Here is a 23,650-nt window from a genome sequence, read left to right as displayed (position 1 = left end):
GAACATGTCATTTTGGCTGTAGATGGTGGAAAGGGGGTTATGTTGCTCACCTGTATAGCTTCTGCTCATATTTTTCCTATCTTTCAAGCAGAAGACAAAACAAATCAGTCCTGACTACTGACAAATGACAAGGTGTTGAAACGAGTCAGCTTGGCACCTCACATACTTCTTGTTGGTGTGTTAGAGGGTTGCATTACCAAGTGATAAGCAGCACATATATCTGGAATTTGGACTCACCCATTGTTTACATGTATTATTTCTTGGTTGCTCTTCCTTCTTCCTTTGTAATTCTTCTTCATGTCTATACGTGCAAAACGCTGATATCCAGTATAACTGATACTCAGTGTAATACCCAACCAGGTATTAATGAGAGGAGTTTTGAGGAGGGAGGCTCACAAAATGCAAAGTAGCTCCTAGTACATAAGGGTGTGGACTTTTGGAAACAGGCAAGCTTTAGACTCGAAAATACTCTTCTCTTTCCCCTCCCTCAGTTCTTCTCTTAGTTTCTTTCTTATTGGTAATCCCTCTTGCTGTTTGTTGCAACAGTTCTCTTTCTACCATTGTTTCTTCTCTAAAGCTTGTCTAGACTTGTATTTAAATGTGAAATATCAACATGCATTATTTATTGTTTGCTTTAAAATTTGTAAAGCCTTCGTCTAAACAAGATGTGGTACCTACTGCTGAAATGACCATATTAAAGACCAAGTTTGAAATAGAACTTTAGCTGTACCTATCTAATGCATACTAAAGTCTATTTTGCCATAGAGATTGTGGCCTTGGGAAAACAGATAATGAATTTGGTAGCTCAAAGTGTTCAAATCGACTGGTTGTGCCTTAGCATTTATCAAAATGGAACAGGTATTTGAAGTATGTTAGTCTGTTAGTGGGGGCAAAAAAGGCAAGTGTGCACTTCTTTCCTCCGTGACCTGGCAGAGGTTAGGTCCTTTTCTGTTCCACTCAGTTTCTCTTAGTCTTTATGAGAAAATAAGATGGAGAACTGTTTTCTGGAAAAAGTTTTATTATGAAATTATTCCTATACAGCATTTTTACCCTTCGTAAGATAATACAGATCTATGTGTGCACTCACTTGGAATTCAGTTCCACCAAAAAAAAAAAAAAAAGAAAATCAGCAAACGCCACCTTTAGTGCAAATTAATGCCTTAGATTATATGGATTTTCTGTCTTTTTTTTTCCCCTTTACGTATGTTTTCCTCTCAGAGTGCTCTCTGAGCTCGTCTTTGAATGAGGGAAAATTGTGCTTGTTACAAAAATAGGTAGCGTTTCAATTTCTAGACAAGTGTCAGCTTTACAGTACAGTGGGAGGTAATTCATCAACCTCTTAAAGTCCTTATTTCTTCATGAAATTTCTTCACCCCTTCATGGGGCGAACCCATGCTTGATATTGCACAGACAGGACATTAAAGCAGCAGAGGCTGTGTCAGGTGGGGAAGAAGCTCTCCACGGGGAGGAAGAAGACCAGTGATAAGGACTGTTTCAATAATACATGTTCTTGTCCCACCAGCCTGCAGAAGGACAAGGGAGGGGGGAGAAAAAAAATCAGTTATTTTTTCCTCAGAAAGGAAAAGTAATAATCATTGGAAACAAATGGTCCATTTTTAAGCAGTCTACTTAGCAGCAGCAGCAGCAGCTAAGGTAGGTGTATGAGTGACAATGTGGGAAAGGACACCATATATTAAAATACTAAACTAGAAAAATCTACTTACTTCCTGGGTATCTCCTGATAAACAGCTTGCGGACTTCATCGTAGACCCATATCAAGATGGCAAACGGTACAGCCACAAACCAATACTGAAACCTGGGAGTGGGAGAAGAGGTTCTCATTTGGAAGTATCTAACCACTCAGCTGAATTTCTGGAGTGTCTGTCTATGCTATTTGATGTCACTGAAAGAGAATCTGGCCTGTTTGTTGTTTTTTTGGAGGGGGTTGTGTAATTTTAGCACTCAAACAGTTAGAAATAAGGTGCATGTAAGCCTCCCAGTTTAAGTAGTTACTGAATTCATATATTCCAGATATTATTCAGAGTATATGGTGATGTTACAGTCTCTGAAGATGGCAGAAAAATGGAACATTTCTGACAATTATATATTTAAAATAAAAATTGCTTGCATAAAATTAAGTAAAATGCTATCTAATCTCACCAAAATGTTCTTTGTTCTACACGAGTAGGTCTGGATCGTCAGTAGTAAATCTAGTAGAAAAAACAGTGCACTTTTTTTGTGGAAATGATGAAAATAATGCCCTTTTTGGTCAAGAAATTGTCCACCCTGTTCTTCATAATGAATATTCTTAAATATTTATCCTTGAATTGTGCTGCATGGGCACATCCTGCTCCCATTTGTCTGTTTCTGGCAGGATGGTAAGTCCATGCCTGTTTGTATGTGGAGGGCAAGGGCAGTACGCTAGCATCAAAACTCACCTCAGCGGTGTGAAGTTCAGGGCCGTAACATGTCCAAGACCATAGGTAAGAATCAGAGCAATTCCTATCTGGGAAAATATACCCACCCAGATGACTTTGTTCCTACAAGAAAACCAAAGAGGAAGGGTTACACGCCTCTGTCCATGTGTAAAAACTTGATGGCATAGCATAATGCAAAGCCTGGGCCAGTTTTGGAGTTATGGTCGTGCTGTGGTAGCTAGCTTGAATGTTTTTCATTAGATGACGAAGCACTGCAGATACAGTAGCGTGAGGCGAGTGATAGACTCTGGAGCACCGTCTTACATCGTGTGTGCCTCTGTCTTTCCTGGTAGCATTCCTGACCTACCTAGATCAAAGCAAGCTTTAGATAGCCTTGTAGCGTGCGTTAGTCATGTCTTCTAGTTGCACTGTGAATGTGCACATTGTGACTCAAATGTAAATGTATGAAGGAAATATACATAGGTGTAGGCTATGTACCTGCAGATAAAGAAAGGAAAACAATTTGCTTTCCTATCAGCAATACTCTGACTAAATGCCAGCTTTTACGTGTGGCCTCCGACCCAATAGATATTTTTAACTCCCTGGCTTCCAGGGGATTGAAGGGTGCAGAGTGTTTTGCAGAGGGCAGCCAGCACTATCTTAGATAGTTTGACCAGCTGGTATCTCCCCAGAGGCTAAAGTTATCTTGGAGAAGTCCAAGCGTGCTATCTATTGATAACTACATAAAGAACATAAGAAAATAGACAAGAGAGGAAACTCCCTTTTTTTTTTTTTTTGTAGTAAACATTTTAATGAATGGAGAGTTAGTTTTAAGCCGATGTATTTTCAGGCTAACCAGTACAATGTCTTTCTTTAAAGAAAACTCCTATCATGAAATAGGAAGGGGGGTGTGTGTGTGTGTAATAAAATGTCTGAGATTTGCGATTACTTGAAGCCAGATATAGTCTTTGTTCAGAGACTGAATGTGAGTGGGCTAAATCACTGAGCTAACCTTCTTCTATAATTAGCAGTAGGCTAACTTATCCTCACATGAGTCAGGTAAAGAATCTGCAAAACTTACCTGAAAAGACCCTGCTGGAAAATGGAATTTCTTCGTGTTTTCCTGATGATCAAATCAGCAACTTGCTGAATTGTGATGCTGACAAAAAAGGCAGTATAGCCAGTCCACTGTAGGTACATCCTCTGGTATTTAGTCTGCAAAGCACAGGAAAAATCAAATAGTGTTATATCAGACACACATATCTTGTGCAAGTGACTGCAAACCTTGATAGTAGGATTTTAGTTATTAAGGTGAAAACGCAGAATTACTCCAGATTTAGATACATAACGATCAGGTTTTGGCCAGTTGTTCTAGTCCGCTAGTTACTGTGGATGAGTCATGAGGCTGAAGCACGAGCTTGGTGTAACAAGGTATTTATACTGATTTATTAATGGCTTCTGTGTCTTGTGATTTCTGCAGAATGAGTGAGGGGGAGTGAAGAGTGAATGGGGGAGGGAGAGTCTGCAAAGTACTTGACAGTAGTGCTGTTCAGAAGTAGGGCTGAGAGATTACGATGGGTCTAAACATACAGTCCAGAGAAGAAAGTGCATCTCCAGAGACCTGGAATCAGAAGAAGGGAAATGTAGAAGAATGAGTGAAAGAATGGAGTCTGAATGAAAGAGCTAGGTGGCAGTAAGCTCTAAAGAGTCTATGCTGAGGGACCATTAGATGAAAACTAATTATTTTTGCATTTAAATCTCTCTCTCTTTCCCTAACCCTTTGTTTTGGAGAGGAGTATAGAATTTTTAAGAAACTGTTGAGTGAGAGGCAGTGCAAGGATGTTTCAGTGCTTCTTTACCCATTCCTGTCCATATGAATCCTCAAAGTCATTGATGGCATTGTTTTCCCAGTCGACTCGCACACCAAGCAGCGTGGAAGGGAGGAAACCTTGTTCAGCATACACAGTAAAATAGGTTACAAAGGCTCCCACTGACTGCATGATACCTGGAAAATTAAAGAGGTACAAATGAGGAAGAAGCAAAATTTAGGAGCTCTGGAGAATGTGCTGGATATCAGCATTGATCTATCTCCTATGGCATGAAACTTGCCATGAGTCTAAAGGTAGTTTTAGAGCTCTTAGAGCTCTAAGTTTCTTGGCCTCTGTAGGTAAAAATCTGTTGTATTGTTGAATAATGAGCAACAGAAGGGAGTTAGTAAGTTTGCAGAGGAAGGACTTGAGTTTCAGCTCCCCTTTTTCTAAAAAATTAATCAACTTGTCTCTGCCTTGATTTGTTGATACAAGACAGTCTTTCAGAGAACAGACCAACCTACCAATCTGCAGATAGGAGTATACAGCGAGCTGCTCATTCACCAGCCTGTCTTTCCTTTTGTTACGAGGTCTCCTGTTCATAATATCGCTTTCAGCTTTTTCGTAAGCTAATGCAACAGAGGGGATCTACAACAGAAATAAACCATCAGAGTCTTGGTGGTAACATTGTCTGCTTCTCAGATGCTTATCAGAAAAGTTTCAGTTCTCAAGTGGTTCTGTTGGCATACCCTGCCTTTTCAGTACACAGTGAGCAAATGAAAGGATCCATGTAGCATTCTCTGGCATGCATGAAGGATTTGAGGGAAGTCTGAAACTGTTTCATAGGTCGAGTGATCATATGACAACACAAAGAGCTAGAGGATACTGAAAACATTAAAGAGTCTTTCAGATCCCTTGGACTGGGGTCTGATGAAATGTCTGGTATTCATCGTCTGTAGTAACTGCAGCAATCTGTACGATCTCTTGATTGAAACACAGTTATTTTGCATGCTAATGAGTTTTTCTTGTTAGCATGGATCAGAAGTCTTTTCTTTCTGCTCCCCCTCTGCAGTTTGGGGTTTTTTTTCCTACTCTTCTTTCTCTATGTGGCTGCTTTTACTCTAGCCCCCTACTTTTTCACTAGCTTGTTATTCAGCTGCAGGCTAAGGCAACTAAATCTTCCAATGTTCTACATGTCCCTTTGCACCCAGCCCCTCTCACTTGTCATGTTTCAGCAAAAAATAACTTAAAAAGACCCCAACTTACAATGTCTGTGCCCAGGTCAATGAATAGGATGGTGATAGTGCCAATGGGCATTGGAATGCTGGCAATAATGTAGATGAGAAAGGGACAGAGCTCAGCAATATTCTTAGTCAGGGTGTAGGCAATTGTTTTCTTTAGGTTGTCAAAGATCAGGCGGCCTGGAGGAAAAGGAAACATTTCTGTAAGAGCTAATTGTCAACAGTGTTTTCCAGAAAAAAAGTTCAATTTTTAACTAAATGAAAACACTTACTGCTTATATCTACTCTCCTCATACGTTTCCTCATGCATTTTTTTTAACTATTACCCTGCTTTCCCTTAGAGCCTTCTGAAAATTCAAGTGGAAATAAAAAATATCTTTCAATGAGAAAGATTGAGGAAAAAGTCCCGTTCCACAATACGCTGTAGTTTTAATGGAAACCACAAGCTCTTTATGGTGAAAGAAGAGTGGAATGTGCGTTACTGTCAGCGAAGGTGATGTGAGCAAGTAATAGAGGTAAACGTAGAGAAAACAATTTGTATCTTTGTGAGGCTCAGAACTGCGTAGGAACAAGATGGGGAGTGCTTTTCTCTGGAGCTTGAACGAGCAGCCATAGCAGACCGATGCTATGTGTGAGAGGGGGATGATTTCCTTGTTGTCTGTCTGTCATGTGTCCATAAATGGAATTAATTCCCAGTTTTTCCAACTAGCAAAATCACATTTCCAAATCCAGAAAGAAAAAAAAAGGGAGTGGGGAGGTAAGTGCAGGAGGGAAGAATTGGGAGGACCCGCCAGTGCTGTGTGGCTGTCAGCAGCTTTCAGGTAAGAAAGTGGATAGCAACATTATTTTTACCTTCCTCCACTCCTGTGACAATAGAAGCAAAGTTATCATCCAGCAGTACCATATCAGCTGCATTTTTAGCTGCGTCAGAACCAGCAATACCCATAGCAATTCCAATATCTGCTTTTTTAAGAGCAGGGGAGTCATTGACTCCATCTCCAGTCACGGCAACAACTGCTCCCTGGAACACACAAAAGGATCCAGATGTGGGTTTTTTGACCAGATGATGCTGTCTTCCCCTAAGGACAATCTGCTCTCAGCACATTCCCTGTCTTTAAGTCCCTAGAAGAAAGATGCTGATACGAATTTCTGAATCCTCTTCATACCCAGTGATCAGAAAGGTGCTAGGTAGGATTAATACAGCAGCCTCAGACTTTTGTGTGATAGATGTTTGTATCTAGACTGCCTTCATAGTGGAGAGAAGTGGGAAACTCAGGGATATGGTTTACTACATCCTAAAGAGCAGACATCTAAATTAGATGCACTTAAAATACAATTAATCTGATCATTTCTTGCTATGGAATATAAGGGGGCTTAAAAATTTAGACATCTGTCTATATGTATATGGTCTATCCCTGTCTGAGCAGGCCCAGGCTTATCTCTGGCAATTGTGGGAGATTCAGGGAGATTCAGCTGACACATGTTCTGCCCTTGTATTTTTTGTGAAGCGCTTACAGAATCAGTCAGTTTTCATCTTAATTGTAAATTACCTACCTGATCACTTAGAGACCATTCTCATCCTATCCCAACAACTTTTGGTCATTGCCAGTTTATGCTAGAATTTGCACTAGAATCCAACTGATGGAAAACTGGTTATTCAAGTCAGCTTATTTGTTATCTTCCAATGAAACCATCTACTGCAGCGAAAGGTCCTGTTCTAGTTGATGCAAAAGTTCACAGCTTGATAGCAATACAGAGTGTTCTGAGCGGGAAAAGCCTGACAAACTGATTAATACGAATACTGAATGTCCTGTCCCTGTGGGGATTTAGCACAGTGTCACTACCTATAAATAATGCCATGTACAGAAGGGCTTGTAAGCTCTAAGTACTAAACATAGTATGTAGACTGTCTGGCTGGAGTTGAGGGGAGGAGAGTGTTCCTTTTCATCCTTTTAAAGAGCAAAATCTACTGGGAGTGTGGGTGTCTCAGCAGTGAAGAATACATTTACCCCCTGTCTGCCAAAGGCCATTCAAAAAGAAAATTAAAAAAAAAAATTAAATTGAAAGGGTTTTTTGTGGTTTGGTTTTTTTTTTTTTTTTACTCTCCTGAAAGCAGTTCAGGCTTAAACCCAAAGAGCTGATAATGCTGATTGGAAAGCTTAGCTCTGGTATAATTACAAAAATAAAATAATGTTTTATGCTGCATGTCCTTCTCTGCAAAGTTCAGGCACAGCAGTAGGGTGGCTTTCAATTTGCAGCATCTACTTGGAAGATGTCATATCTGAGAGGAGAAGCTTTTGATGACAATTTGCATCTTTTTCAGAGCCCTGTACATGTCAGTTCTTTCCCTTCTGTGTCTTGTGCTGGCTGCACTCCATGCTCCTGTAGATGATATTGCCCATGGATGGGACAGACTCTCTTTAAATTCAGCTTTCTGTGGGCGGTTTTACAATCTTTGAAAGTAACATAGCTAAGGCTTGGTCCTACATAAATCACACTATGACATTTTGCGGGATTCATACCTTATTTCACTTCTAAACATTCCTGTGGGCGGGAAGTACATAGGTCTAAATGGCCACAAGAGATAAGATGAGAGGATGTGGTAACATGTTGCTTTTATCTGGGTTTAAAGAATTCCTGGGGGAAGGCTCCTTCCCAAGCAGTGTACAGTCTCTGCCCAGGAGGCTTTATGTGCAGCACAGCAGCAGCTTCTCAGAATTACATGCAAAAGAGAAACCCTTGGTACAGCTCCAAACCAATCAAACTTAGGAAAAGCTCATTTTGTCAATAGGAGTTCAGAGCCTGTAACAGGAATTTGAGTAGCTTGGATTCTGTCCAGACAGTGTTTGTGGCAATCTGTTAGATAACGTTCTTGCGCAGTGAAAAGAGTATAAACAGAGCTTAGAGAGCATTGGAAATTGGCTTCCACCTGCTCACCTCAGGGATGATATCTGTGGAAAGCTACTGCCTCACGAATGCCCTGTAGCCATATCTGCATATAACCTTTTACACCTCTTACTCACCTGCCTTTGGCAGCCTTCAACTATAATCAGTTTCTGTTGGGGCGATGTCCGAGCAAAGACGATCTCTGAGTGGTTACACAAGATATCATCCAGCTGCTGCAAGCTCATATCCTTCAGCTCCATCCCATTAACCACTGCTGCTGTAGCTTCTCTGTAAAAGCCGCGGGAAAGATGGGTAAATTTTCAAATCAAAAGGCTTAGATAAAAATAGCGTACTCATAGAATGTATGAGGCTTGATAGTAAGGAAAGCAGCAAATTGAGTTAATTTCAGAAGCATTAGTTGTTAATCAGCAGGTGTTGAATGAAAGCCACTGTAGAAATCCAGAGTGAATTACAGTTACCTAGATACAGAGGGGAGTAATTGAAGCTTCCTCCTGAGCAGACATAACAGCAGAAAATGCATTTTAAAGAGAACTGAGTGGGAGGGTGGAACAGTGGAAGAGGAAGACATCTTTTCTGTAAAGAGCTTTTATCTTCCTCTTATGATGGTATTTTTTTCACATTTTATGGGTGAAAGAGGACTGATGGTCCTTGGATTCTGAATTTTGCTTTTCATATGTGTGTGTTTTGTCAAATGGGCATTGACAGCAAAGTCCAACATGGTCTGCAAAGTATAATTTGCTAGGTTTTTTTCAAGAGCCAGTGAAGATGAGAGCCAGTGACCGAGACACGTTGTTATTTAGGTAGAGATGACACATTGGATGGACACAATGGCTGGGAATGTATCAAAAAAGAGAAAAGCAAAAAGCAGCCGTGAGGTAGAAATAGGCTGTAAAAGCATTGTAGAGCTTTCAGAAAATGAATCCATAGGTATCCCCTATACTGTGTTTGTTCTTACCGTCTATTAACTTGCTCAACAGGAATGTTGAGGCGCTTAGCAATATCTTCCACAGTCTCGCTGGTGGCTGAAATGATGCCTACACTCTTGGCAATGGCCTTGGCCGTGATTGGGTGGTCGCCAGTGACCATGATAACCTGAGGAAGGGACAAGCGCTCAGCGTGAGTGACAAATGTATATGCAATGGCTGGAGTGAGATAAGGTGAAATATCTATTGTTGTAGACCAGGAAGCAGTTTAGAATCTGAACTTGGAAAGCTGTGCTATGTACATAACAGTGACAGATTATGACTATTAATTACTTAGCTCTATATTGACACCTGGTCTCTACCTCGTGTTAGTGGCGCTATTTTATCAGGGCTGTAAAGGAAGAACTTGTCACAGGCAGCAAGGTTAGAATAATGCAGAATAAAGAAGCCTTTATATAAGAGTTTATATCAGGTATACTCAAAGATGAGAGTTTGTTAGGATGTTGCATCTTAAAATGGATCCCTGTGACTGAGGTGTCCTGACAGATAAAACAACGGATTTTCTTGTTTTTCTTGAAGAAAAACTGCCAGTTGCCAGATCTGTCTTCTGTTGGGACTTGGGATTCATCTCACCTGAGATCAGTAATTGCAAATACTGATTTGCCTTTCTTTAGCTAAATTACCTCTCTGCCTAGAGCTGAAAGTTTACTGGTAGGACCCGTGGGAGTGAAATCAGGACAGCTACTGCTTCAGGTTCAACTTGAACAGTTTTGAGATTAGTGATTCCTATGAATAAAAGTTCTTAACAGGTGTAGCTGTGTGTCCTAATGCCTTCTCAAGAATTGTTTCTGTTATCTTACGCTGTTTACACACAAGTAATTCTAGCTGGCGTGGTTTTTATGTTCTAGAAATGGGTCTGATAAGACAGTATCTGAGCTTTTCCAAATTTGAATGTCCAGTTTTGGGCTTCTGTACGCTTTCTATAGTCTGATTCCCACTTCATTTAAACCATTTTCCCTCTCAGGGCCTTCAAGAGGTTTCTTTAAGTTACAATTGTAGAATGGTATTAATGAACATTTAGATTTTTGGTAGTTGTTGATAGAAAGATGCTTAATGACAACATGGTGGAAGACATTAAAAGTTATATTATTGTGAGTCTTTCTGCAGAATCACTGTATTTTTCATTGTAAAATTCCTACCTTGATCCCAGCACTGCGGCATTTTGAGACGGCATCTGGCACTGTGGAACGAGGTGGGTCAATCATAGATAAGAGCCCAACAAAGCACAGGTTGGAGGTTGGGAAGTTCATGGAATCTGTGTCAAATTGGTAGGTGTCTGGAAACTCGTTTTCAGGCAGGTACAAATGACAGAAACCTGAAAAGAAACTTAGGCTGATGTGATGTACAGTAAATAGTGAGAGAAAGAGGAGAGCTTGCTATTGCGTCAGGCTTTGCTCTTGTCTATAGAACTCCAGTGCATTTAACCATTAGCTTTTTATGGAGGATGTTTCTAACCTGCCATTGTAACCTTCACATCGCAATTCATATAGAGTCGGTGTTTCACGTGGCAAAGCTAGCGAGACTGCCAGCAGGGAAGAGTGTTTTCCTTTGTGGATTACTTAGGGGGGTTTTTTGGCTGCTCAGTGTGGCAGATCATCAGTACTGAGCAGTAAGGGCATCCCTGCCACAGAGAGCTTACAGCATGTCAGTGTGATTTTAACACTCTGCTCAAGAGGCTGTACACTTTTCTTTTTTCCCCTCTACTGCAAGAAGAATGAAGTCCATACACACTAGATTGTGCAAGGATTTAAAATCCCATTTTATACCACAGTTCTCTGATAGTCCTTCTAGTTGGACTCACCCAGCACTCTCTCTCCCATGCCCCCCAGCTCCATGTAGGCTGTTTGGAAAGCTTCTGCCTTTTCACTGTCCAGTGGTTCTTCTTTGCCGTTGATCATGATGGTGCTACATCTCTCTAAAATCCTCTCTGGGGCGCCTTTCATCACCAGCAGAAAGCGTTTGTCGTTGGGATCATCAGTCTCGTGAATGGAAAGCTGTGTGCCACAAATATGAAATTATTTGAAAGAGCATATGTGATCCTCATTTCTTTCTAGTTTTGGTCACTTTGCATGGAAGTAATGTTTCTTCTTTTCCATGAGGATATCGTACATTCCATCAAACGGAATGAACTACATTTATTATAGCTTAGATTTTCTCTGTTGCTGAATTACCCCATTAAGACTTCAAGGTCACAAGTAGTTTCTTTAGACCTAGTGATAGAAATGGTTTAAGTTTGAAACAGTCTGGCATAATTTCCACAAATGAAACACACCTGGAATTTGTTGGTAGAGTTGAAAGGAATTTCAGCCACTTTCTTGTTCCGCGCTCTAATATTCATGACATCACCTAAAATGACTTCAGCAAATTTCAGCAGAGCTGTTTCAGAGGCATCACCTACCACAACTCTCTGTATGAACAGAGGAAGAAACAGTTTATAGCACATATACTGCTGCACTTCCATCAAGAGAGCTTGCGTGCTTCTATAACATGTTGTATGCTTAAGCGGCAGTGAATCTATGTTGCTGCATTCAGGTTGTCCTGGAAAATTATTTCAGTAAAAATTTGGGACGTCTCTTTTGCACTTGCTGCTAGAAATAAGCTACAGCAAAGAGACAAAGTTAGCGCTTGATTCTGCAAAAGCACAAGATTTGTAATCACTTCAGGTTTGTGTGGAGGCTTTGTAATGCAGTTCTAGGGTAGCAGTAGGCATGTACGGCTGAGCTAACTGATGCACAAAATCAAATGACTTTGAGGAAGGCAGTGATGGAGTAAGCAGTAGAAATCATGGATATGTTATGGTGTTCTAGTCACCAGAATTTACTACCTTCAGCAGTCACGTATAAAGACATTAATTAAGGCATGTTTACCTTTTCTGTCTTGCTATATTACATTAATAAGTGTAGTAATTACTAGCGTAGAAATTCTTGCTACCTGAATTGTATTTTTCCTTATAGGGACAGTTGCTCTTGGCTTTGGGGTTGGGTTTTTTCCTGTCTTTTTGCAAGTGTATACCAGTAATAATACTGTAAATAGTAACTTAGAAGATTGACATGGTAAAATGGAGGAGATTACTAAAGCTAAACAGAAAAAATCATACGTGTTGTTCTTTCAGAGGAAGAGAAATAAGCTGATATGCAGTAGGCAGTACCTTCATTATTGGGAGATTCTCCTGTCCTGGTCTGAATTCCGCCCGGTTGCAGAGAGTTACAATTTTTGATAATGCTGTCCATGACGGAGAACTTTGATCAAAAGGCTGGGCTGAGAGGAAGCAAAATCAATATTGCATCCCTTAGCATATTATGTGATGGAAGTAGAAGGAAGTTTGAAACAACAGGATTGAATTATTTGCAAAAGAAAATTGGTCTTTTGAGAGGTTCTGTTACAGAAAAATAATTTGACACAAACCATTACATCCGTCAGTTAGCAGTTCTGGCAAAATTGCTTAGATGATATTTCCCTGTTTATTTCCTACTAAGTTTACTGCTGGCAAAAGGATCTGGATTAGAACCTCCTCCAGACTTACTTTCTGCGAGTGGAATTCAAATATTAAAGTTTTTTTCACATCTTTACATGGCTAAGGGACTTTCCTGCTGCACACTAACTTCTATGTGGAAGGAAGACATGTCTGGTTTTGCTGTCAAAAGACATGCCCATTGACATCAGTTTGACAGCCAAAGGTGTGAAACACCACAGGTTTGATCCAAGTATTCCCAGATCCCCCATTGCCATATTTACTTGTTTGATCTTCACTGGTGTCAGCTGAGTAGATCTGATTATCGAACCAGAGGTGAGCAACAGTCATCCTGTTTTGTGTGAGGGTCCCTGTCTTGTCGGAACAGATGATGGAGGTAGAACCGAGTGTTTCTACAGCTTCTAGGTTCTTCACCAAACAGTTCTTCTTTGCCATCCGCTTGGCTGTCAGAGACAGACTCACCTGGCAGAAGTAAAAGAAGTTCAGCTCACTGTTAGTGAGGCACAGTTACAGAATGATGCAATGAGATTACGTACTTCTGCTAAGCTTTTTGTGTTTGTATTTTTTAGGAAGAGAACATTTTTTAAAATTTATCTTTTGGTTGACTGCAGTGCATTTTTTTTCTTTTTAAATAGCATTACTAAGGTCAGAGGTTTGGCTGTAACTAGCAAAAGTACGTTTGCTGCTGAGAGGAACCTGCTTGCCTGCTGATAGAAATAAGAATGTCATATCAGTTAGGAGGCTGTTTTAGATGGAAGAACCTACCATGCAGAGGGAGCTCCTAATCACCAACTTAATGAATCCTGAAATGATTCTCTTCATTATTGCACTACTGCTGGTTGTTTGCTGTTGGCGTACTTCAGGGCTAACAGTGCTTAGCAGGTGTGCTGCTTCTCAGCCAGGGATTTTAGTGATGCTTTATATGTGTTAGTAAGTAGAATTTTCATGCAACTTTTAGGGTACATTTCCAAATAGGAACAGGTTGTGGGGAAATGAGTCACATCATTCTACTGGTTAACAATTGAGGGAGAACAGTACTTGAAGAACCTTATTTCAAACTGGATTGCTGTGCTGAAGCTTTTAAGATTAATGGCTTAGTTATGCCAGAATTCCCAAATGAAATGTTTGTCCTTTCAGTTTCATGGAAAAAACCACCCCTATTGCAAACTCAGCTCAGCTCAGCCAAGTCACTTAATAGATAATCTTCACTGGTTAGTGTTGCACTGTAATGAACTTTAGAAGTCATTAATTGTGGTAACAACTGCAGAACTACAGTGGCAACCAGTGAATTCAAACAGACTTACCGTTACTGTGGCTAGCAGTCCCTCTGGCACGTTAGCCACAATGATGCCAATGAGAAAGATGATGGAGTCCAGAATCTTGTATCGCATAGAAACAGATATAATGAAGAAGAGAACACCAATGGAAACAGCCACTCCTGCCACCAGGTAGACAAAATGTTCTATTTCAATAGCAATGGGTGTTTTCTCATTTCCTACTCCCGATGCGAGAGAGGCAATCCGCCCAATGATAGTGCGATCCCCAGTGTTGATTACAATGCCAGTAGCAGTGCCTGCGGAGAAATAAAAGACTGTCAGCTTCAGGAGAGACTAATGCTGTCTTCTGTACCCAGTACTGATTGATGAAGATCTTTCTCAGCCTTAATGTGACTGAGACTTCACCCCAGAATTACTTTCTTCCCCTTAGAAATCTTATATCAGTGACGAGAAAGATGTGAACTATTTTCATTAATTAGAGTCTTTTTTGATTGTGTTGCAGTAGGAATGTAGTGTTATCCTGGGCACTGTATGGTCTCATAGCAGATAGTCTGTTAGGTGTGACACATATACCTTTTAGCCCTGAGAATAGGAACAGAACTTTTATGTGTGCAGAACCCTTACACAGAAGCATCCACAAGTGCTTAGAGGCATTTGCAGCTTGACATTCCTAAAGATAGCGATGGAAAGACCAGAAGGAAACCACAATCAATTGATTGTTGCACCCATAACCAGGCTAGGTGTTAAAACAAATGTCTCACTGGTTGATAGTAAGTATGAGCAGCCTGGTGCTTAAGGTGTTAATTTTGGTGTGCTTGGGACAATAGTTTCTTCTGAGCAACTAAACCTTTCTGGAATTCCTTGAAGCAGAATTGTTTAAAATGAGTTAGCAATATTACACAGCATGCTGTAGAGGTGCCATTTCCGGAGACCCTTCTCTCTGTACGCACCTTCCACACAGGTGGTGGAGTAGAATGCAATGTTCCTGGTCTCCAAGGGGTTGTCATGGGTGAAGTCACAGGAACGAGACTGTGGCTCTGATTCCCCTGTGAGTGAAGAATTGTCCACCTTTAATGAAACGGAGACATGCCCATATTAAAGTTAGTAATATGCAGTTATGTCTAGCCCAGAAGGCAAGGCAGCAGCACATTTAATAATTGGTGACAGGACCATAATCTCTCGGTGCCTTTTCTCTGAGAGAGTTGCCATTGTCTGTGAGAGAATCTCTTTCTGTGGGAATTCAGTCAATGTTGTGTCCCTGTTGGTGGGATTTTTGGTAGCAGCCTGAAAGAAAACATGGTTTGAAGGTCTGCCTCCAGGTCTGTGGAAACTGTTAATACTGTATGGATATTTCTGCCTCTGTCCTGGCAAAGAGCATTGCTAGAACATGGCATGGACCTAATGGCTTCGTTTGATGTTCAGGGAGTAGAGATGTTAGTCCTAGATGAGCTGAGCATCACAGTATAGCTTCTGCACTCTATGATTTAATTAGATTATGTCTAATTAAAGCTCTAATAACTCATATTGGATGCGCAGAAATTCTTTATATGTAATAAAAGTATCTAAACCACGTTTTTCCTCTTTCCCTGTGCTCTACAATGTACTGTTTACCTTACAACCCTGAGTAAAGATCAGACGAATGTCCGCTGGGATCCTATCTCCACCCTTTATTTCCACGATGTCTCCAACCACCAGCTGGTCTGCTGGTAGTTCCTTCTTTTCTGCATCTCTGATCACAAGAGCTTGCTGAAAGACAGACATGTGACAAAAATCAGCATTGTGCCGTCCTCTAAACCTCCTACCATGAGGTAAAATCAAGTTGGACTTACTGTGCTTTTGTTGTTTCAAGGTGTGTTATTAGAATGAACTCTTATCTCAAATGAAATGCATTGGTTGCTCTCACCTGTGGAATCATTTTACTGAAGCTGGCCATGATGTTTGTGCTTTTAGCTTCTTGATAGTAAGCAAAGATACCAGTGAGGATAACAACCAGGGCCAGGACGACACCAAGGTAGAGCTAATCAATAAAAGACACAATCTGGTTAATTTAAGACAAGAGTTCAGCAATTCCTTTGCTGGAAAAAAATCACAGATTATTGTTTCAGGAGACTGGAGGTATTGGTCAGGGTAAAAGACAGTTTAAGACAAGAACTTTCAAGTTTTGCCCTGCTAACGATCAAGTAAAGCTTTTTGAATATGAAAGGGCTTTTAATAGCAAGTTTCCCATCTCTCCAAAAGCCACCTCTCAACTAAACCTGACATAAACCTGAACAAATCACATTCCTAGCAGAGTGTAAGTCATAAGTCAAAGACTCCAGAGTCCTTTGTGGACTTCAGTATTGCTCTTATGAGTACTCAAGTATTACGATTATGCGTCATGGTTATAAAACCTTTGGATAGGCACTCTTAGACAGAAGTGGTATGTCAGGCATTTGAACATTTATCAGAAATGTTCGGTAGTAGAGGGAGAGTCCTGATAGAATAAAAAGCCTCCTTGTAGTAGTTACTGAATAACTGTGAAGTAGTACTATTATATTACTTAGATTGTCGAAGGGTCAAATACTCGTTTTGTGGTTACTCAGATACTTACATTGTCAAAGGGTGATTCAGCTCCCTGAGCAAGCTGAATGCCAAATGAAATCCAGGAGAAGACGGCTCCTATCCATAAGAGGATGGAAAACCCTCCCACCATCTGCTTGAGGAACTTGACAATTTCAGGAGTGGCTTTTGGAGGAGTGAGTGAGTTGGGACCATCCCGAGCCAAAATCTCTGCTGCTCTTGCACTAGAGAGACCCTGCAAAAGTAAATGACATGTTTAAAATGAAGTCACAGAAAACAGATTTCTGTCTTAACTTAGAACAAAATTCACATGCTGGTTTTTTCTTAAATGTTGTTTGTGTCACAGATCAGCTGCAGTAACCTGTATCTTTGATTTCCAGGCTTTCTGATCTCAGGGTGGCTACTGTTATTTATCTGCTGTGAAGAAACAGATATTTCTTCACTGGAGCATTGAATTTGGGGCTATGTCCATTAGGAGTTTTCATTCTGTTGTTTGTCTGTCAAGTATACCTGTACTAAGTGGAAAGCTGGGGGTATCAGTTCTTTCACTGCTCTTTCTGCATTTCCACCAAGACGTTTGTAGTTCACTGGTTCCTTGAAATTCTTGTCTGTTCTCTGCCCACGTTGCAATCAATGCTTTGATGTTCAAATGTTAGGTGTCAAAGTGACTCAGGTGTATAGTTTCTGAAATCTAGTGTTTCCTTCATGATAAAATCATTTCCAGTGTACTCTCTTGCTATAGATTGTTACAGACGCTGCCAGTGAAAAATGAATTGTAGTTAAATCGAATTATCAGATAAAAACTTTAGAAAAGCTGAGGTTCTGTTGCAAACTTTGAGGTCATGTTTTGTGCAGGGATACTGATTTCAAAACAGCAGATCAGACTTCTTCAGACTCTAAATCCAGGTCAGTGCTGCACATTGACTTGCTGATTTAGGCTTTACTGGGAGCACGAATGCATGCATCCACACATACATCTATGTAGGAGTCTGTTGGTCTGAATGTTTTCCTGCTGCTTCTAGGAAGCTTTGGGTAAGCCGGGGGCAAAGGCAGGCAACTGATTCAGGCAGTTTCTTAATGATGCCCTATGGACTTACTTTGCTGATGCTTGTACCATACTTTTCCTCCAGTTCTGAAGTGCTGAGTTTGTGGTCATCCTGAATTCCAAAAGAAAGAGAAAATGATAGTGAGCAAAATGTCAGACTGTTGAAAATTTTATTTCAGGATCTGGAGAATGTTCAAACAGCCTGAATCTGGGACCATGGATCCAGTTGCTAGTATGACATGCCACGTTCATGAACAGACAATATACAATTTGCATATTGATAAGCAAAATATCTTTCCACTGGGAGATGGTATTTTCTTTTAATTTTGAGAGTACTTTTGTAAGTAGCTCCCTCCTCCAGCAAATCTGTCAGAAGAACAGAATGGTGTTCTCATGTTAATACTGCTTGCCACAAATGTCTCTGCTTCTTTTAGATAAATGGTTCCTCTTTACATGCTACAGGATTCAAGCATTCAGTACCATAGGCAATATGTTGATATGTCAATAGAAGAAAGTGTGTGGTGTTAGAGTATGTGCGACAACAATCTTTGCACTTGATTGACAAGGTAAGGTATGTGAAGTTATTTGCTGCAGTCTTGTAGAAAGAAGCAGCAGGCTCTAACCACAATTTAAAAGGGTGTGGGAGAGGGAAATCTCAAAGCTCTTCTCCTTTCCCTGCAGTGACACCTCTGTGGTATCATTGACCTAATTATATCTTGTGCCAAACTGAGATTTAGACGCCAAGTATTTGAGAGATCTCTCAATTGTTTTCACAGAATGATTCATTGGTACTTGGATGAGTCAATTAACTTGCCTGTGCTTTGGTTTCTCTTCAGAAACACGAGAGTAATGTTACATCCTCTGGTGGCAAAGATAAGTTACATCGAGAATTATTTAGCTAGTACTGAGTAGATCTTGGAAACACGATGGGTGAACTGCTGGCTCATTTGGGGGTTTCTTTACCTTTGAAATACCATCTAGCCCATAAATAGCCTCTCCTTTGAGTTGCTCTCAAAGCAATTCAGAAAAGAGGTCAGTAATAATTACCTTCGTTTTTCAGATTGGGAAACTGAAATGGATAAAGAGGAAGCAATTTTTCCAAGATCAATGAATACATCAGTAGCAAGCCAGAAGTAAAATACAGGTTTCTTGAGCTTAGTGTGCTGTCCTTGAAGTACAGTGCAGTTAGTTTGGGGAAAAAGCAGTGCTTAAGGCTAAGGCATGCTTTTCGATCTACTAGAAATCTCTGGAGGAAAATGTTGTGCTTCTAACTTTCCCTGTGTCCTGGCTGACTCTGCAATTCACAGGAAATACTGATTACAGTTATTCCATCTGGGGAATAACTCCTCTTTGGGAGATAACCTTCTGTACCATTGGTGGCTTAATTAAGCCAGAATCATTCCTTCATTATAGGTATTAATCCTGCACAATTTTTTTCTGGCACACCTCAGGAGCATGAGGAAGCAAATCCTTCCCCATGTTAGGATTTTCGGTGCAGCGTGTCTTCTGTTAAAATGATAGTGCATTGACGTTTCACTCCCCTTTACCGGACCTCATTCAGAGAGGCTGTCCTGCCAGGTGTGTTGGGAGCTCAGCAACACTCACCAGCTCCAGCTCTTTCTTAAGGTCTTCTGTCTTCTTTTTTTTCTTGTTGCCTTTCAAGTCTTTGTACTTTTCTTCATCTCCCATCTCTGTTTTTTCTAGCTCTTTTGTCCCATAGATCTCAATGGAGTAAATGTCAGACTTTTTCTGTAAAAGAGATAAGGTTTTGGCATTGTTGTGAACATCTGCTTGAAGGAAGCAGTAAAAATTACCACAAACAAGTCAAACTCTAACAAATCTACTGTTTTTTAGACAAGGTGCAATTTGCTACTGTCTCTTTCTCCTGGCAACTTTGAGTGCTAGTTCTTGTCTTATCCTGAGATCTCTCCAGCATGCGTTACAGCAATCACGGTCCGGTCTTCAGCAGGTGTAAATTACAGTGATTCCTTTAGAGATGTGCAACGCTTTTAGTAGTTTATGATCTAGCACAAAGTGTAGGAATACTGCCCCAGGATCTTAGAATTGCTAGTGAAAACCATTACATCATTTACCAGCTCTAAGGAAGAGCTCGGTGTAAAAGCAAAAGATTTTTGAAAGGAAAGGGGAGGGAAAAATATTGAGAACTTGCCTGTTCCTGGAGCTTTTTACATATATGACTTCCAGATTTACTTTTTGTAATTAAAATTAACATTTACACGTTTATATTTATACATTTACACTCGGTCACATAATGAGAAAGGGAGGCAAAAACCATACTGGTAGCCCAGGAGAAACAAGTCTGTCTCTTTTCACCTAGAGCTCAAAACTGACAGGGAGTTAGGAAACTCTTCACTCATTTTTGCCAATCTAGCATCAGGTACAGGAAACTGTTAACCTAGGGAAGCTGCCAAACCTCTGATAATGTGGGGTTTTTATTGATAACTCGGGGGAGGGTGCTGTTTCCTAACTTAAGTTAATACTGTAGTCTGAAGGGCAAACTTCCTGTGTTGCTAATTTACCGGCTTCTATAATCATAACGTTCCAGATCCTAATTATCTTGTAAACTACATGCCATGCCTTGGAAGAACTATTGGTTGACCCCATTTCAGAGGCTGCCTTACAGACTAACCATCAGAGCTTCATGAGAGTCACACTGGATCTTATCTGATGGTGTGCTTTACTAGTGGGACAGATGAGCTTGTAGGCTGCTGCTGGCTGTCTAATGAGTACATACACATTCTGCAGGGCATTTGTCAATGTTTGGGCTCCTGCAGAGGTAACATTTCAGATGAGTTGAGAGTAGACATTTGAATTACATACAGACTAAACCAGAGAGTTCAAGTAATGGAAACAACAAGAAAAAAAAAGGATTGGGGCATCTTATTACTTAATACTATTCTGAACTCAGAAGTGGCATCTTATCCTCAGTTGCCCTCTAATTAGATGAATGTTGAAGTCTTGATGTAGTATCTTGAGGAAGGGAAAAGCTAAGAGCTGATGAGTAGTTTGGGGAGTTAAAAATCTGAAATCCTTTTCTTAAAGCACTTGAATTTGCTTGGTGATGCATATCCTAGATAAAGGACATGTCTGTTACAATGAGTTCTATTTTTTCTACCTTGCCAAAGATTCACAATCTGGTTTATGTAATGGGATTTCTCCTTCACCTTCCTCCTTTTCCTCCTCCTCTCTTTATCCCACCTAAAAAATCTGTTCAGCTTTTCAAATCCCCATAAGAGACCAGGAAAGAAAGAAGATAGCTATCTATTGTGAGAACTTAGCAGATGGAGTAGAATTAATGAAGAAAATTAATGAAGTTAGTAAAATCTATTGATCACTTCAGTGCATGATCTAAGTTTAACCCTTAACCTGCAAATTTTCATAAAATCTCGGACTTTGGCATTTGCAAATGGGATGGTGTTCATGAAACTGTTGATTATGTATGAAACTAGCCAGTCCTAGAATTCTTCCCTATCCAGTCTGATCTCTTTACTTTTTAGGATTTAGAGGTGCATATCTGTCTACAGTGAAAATTTTAGCCATTACACTGGATGCCCAACAGTTCATTTTTCACTTAGCTCCTATTTATAATATATGTATGTTAAAACTTAAATTAAATCGTGTTCTTAAGAAGAAACACATAGGCAGTAGCAGCAATTTCGTAAACAGCGTACTCACCTTTACCATCTCGGTGAGTTTATTCCGTTCCTGATGGAGTGAAACAGCCAAGCCAAAGTCTCTGGATGAAAAGCAAAAGCCCAACTGGAGAATGAAGTAGCTCAGAGCAGTTTTCGCTATTGAAGTACAAAAGCTCACAGAGGTTGTAGTTCCCCCTCAGCTGGCAAGCAGACGTTAGCTGGAATCCTGCTTGCTCTTCGGCATCCTTCAGGCAGGACGAGTTCGTTGTCCAAAGCCTGTGGAGAAAGAGCACTGTTTGCTAGTGCTTTATAAATCAGCATCTTGCGCTGCCACTCCACCCCTCCCCTTCCAGGTCCAGCCCATCTTCTGTTTCACCTGTAGTAGGTGGAAAAATACCACAGTAATGGGCATGTGGGTTTCAGGTCAGATAGTTTCTAATTATTCCTTTGTAGTGTTTGCTCACAACTAGGGAACAGGTGTATTATTCATCTTGCTAGAAGCAAAGAGTTTCCTTCGGAGACTTTCCAGCGCTGGACTCCCCTTAAGATTTCCAGTTCTCGTGGCAATGTACGATGGGGTAAAAGAAGTCTGTGCACATTTTGTCTTGCCTCTTTACACGATGTTCTGTTTGCCTGCCTAGGGTCCCTAGAAGTCAGATCCCTGCCCTGTTTAGATACTAATAAGGATTTAGTGGAGCGATGCTCCTTCAAGCTTCTCAACTTGGACTTCACCTTTAATTCTTGCATTGCATTTGTTATGTTTTTAACCTTCATGCTTAGCTGAAAAAAGCACTTCCCAGTTAATTTTCAGCAAGAGCACTTACCTGAACAGCTTATTTAAATTGATTGTCTTGCACCAATTACCATCTTCCATACAGGAGTAATAATCAGATTTATTACACTTTTGATACCTGATGTATCTCATCATTTAGAAGTAAAGTTAACTACTTGTTCACCTCTGAAATTTAGCTGATGAAAAACTCACTCAAATACAGTGAAAGATTTTCTATACTTGAACATTATTTGGGGGAAGACTGTCTTTCATCTGTCTGACATAACTGGTCTCGCTGAACAACATAACACGTCAGCAGTTCGTCTTTTACGTTGTATAATTCATGAGCTTCAAGTTGGATCATTTGAGATGCTGTGAGGTACCACAGTCACTAGCAGATGACTCAAATTGTGGTGAGATATAACATGTTAATAGAGATAACAAATGTTGACTGTTTCAAGCCATATATATATAAGCTGTTAGTGTAGGGAAGAACACCAAGGAACATCCTTTACTACTTCAACAGGAGCGTGAATTCGTGTTGAAATCGTGGACAGGTTTCTAGTGATTCGAGTATCATACCTCCTTAAACAATGCTTGTATTAAAAAGCAAAGCTGTTTCCATATCTCAGTTTATGTGTATTGGTCTTTTTCCATGGCATTTTTTAATCTTCGAATGTTACACAAGATACTGAAGTGTATCTGGAAAGGTTTCATATTCAGTTTCTGCTCTGTGTTGTATTGAGAACTGGATCGTGTCCTGGGGCTTGAATATATAAGCCTTTTCATATGTATGTAACTACTGGAGATTCACAATATGCGCCATATGCAAAAACAGTAATATATTGACTGTATCCAGTGAATCGGCCTGTGTCATATGTTACCCATTACTGAGATTGTCCTCTCTGTTGCTGGAAAAGATATTAGAGCAAGAATATCAGGAGGTACAGTGAGCATATTTGACATCAAACTAGACTGCTGAGGCTGGAAGTGGGGGGACATGTGAAAGGAAACATGGACTTGGAAACAGGGAAATGCCTTCCAGGAATGCAGTTGCGTTGTCCATCAGCTGTGTTGGTAAAGACAGTGGGCTGGGAAATGTGAAGAGAGGGCTAGCATACTTTATCTTGTTCATTTACAATTTTCAACTGGGAACTGGGATTACTAATCTAATGGCAAGGAATAGCTGGTAGATGGAAAACAAGAATGCGTATCATTATATCCTGCTGCTCACGGATTTGTAAAAACAACTACTCTGTACTTTTTAGTAATGGTTTGTGATTTAGAATGTTATCTGGGTCATTTGGGCAGTTCTTGCATGTCTTCTATAAATAATGACTACTTTTGTCTGGGGACAAATGTTAGAAATGCAAATTAGAAAAGTGTTTAGCAACGAAGTACCCCATACACCTTGGTTGACCTGCAATATTTACAGTGACACATCTGTCTTCTTAAGGGTATGTTTTGTAGCAAATTAAACTGGGAAAGCCCCATAGACAGCACCATAGCTTAA

The 23,650-nt window shown here is 40.3% G+C and overlaps 2 protein-coding genes across 2 annotated transcripts in view; one reads left to right on the top strand and one right to left on the bottom strand.

Annotated features, from left to right (window-relative positions):
* LOC142604879 (uncharacterized) overlaps positions 1-23,650 on the top strand; it is a 106,353-nt gene that overhangs the window by 63,833 nt on the left and 18,870 nt on the right. The gene's annotated exons all lie outside the window — the stretch shown is intronic.
* On the bottom strand, positions 1,001-21,662 carry ATP12A (ATPase H+/K+ transporting non-gastric alpha2 subunit). The gene is made up of 23 exons (XM_010306426.2): positions 21,406-21,662; positions 19,315-19,458; positions 17,762-17,821; positions 16,696-16,899; positions 16,009-16,122; positions 15,717-15,851; positions 15,056-15,173; positions 14,133-14,401; positions 13,092-13,290; positions 12,505-12,614; positions 11,629-11,763; positions 11,158-11,350; positions 10,496-10,671; positions 9,329-9,465; positions 8,490-8,640; positions 6,319-6,487; positions 5,492-5,646; positions 4,750-4,873; positions 4,277-4,422; positions 3,499-3,632; positions 2,439-2,540; positions 1,725-1,816; positions 1,001-1,523 (listed from the first exon to the last, which is right to left on the bottom strand). The coding sequence occupies exons 1-23, from the start codon at positions 21,412-21,414 to the stop codon at positions 1,495-1,497; spliced, it is 3,105 nt and encodes a 1,034-aa protein (XP_010304728.1). The 5' UTR covers positions 21,415-21,662; the 3' UTR covers positions 1,001-1,494.

The sequence above is a fragment of the Balearica regulorum genome, chromosome 23, assembly GCF_011004875.1.
Source record: "Balearica regulorum gibbericeps isolate bBalReg1 chromosome 23, bBalReg1.pri, whole genome shotgun sequence".
NCBI classification, from domain to species: Eukaryota; Metazoa; Chordata; class Aves; order Gruiformes; family Gruidae; genus Balearica; species Balearica regulorum.
Note: the sequence above shows the minus strand (reverse complement) of the source record. Positions and strands in the feature narration are given on the sequence as shown.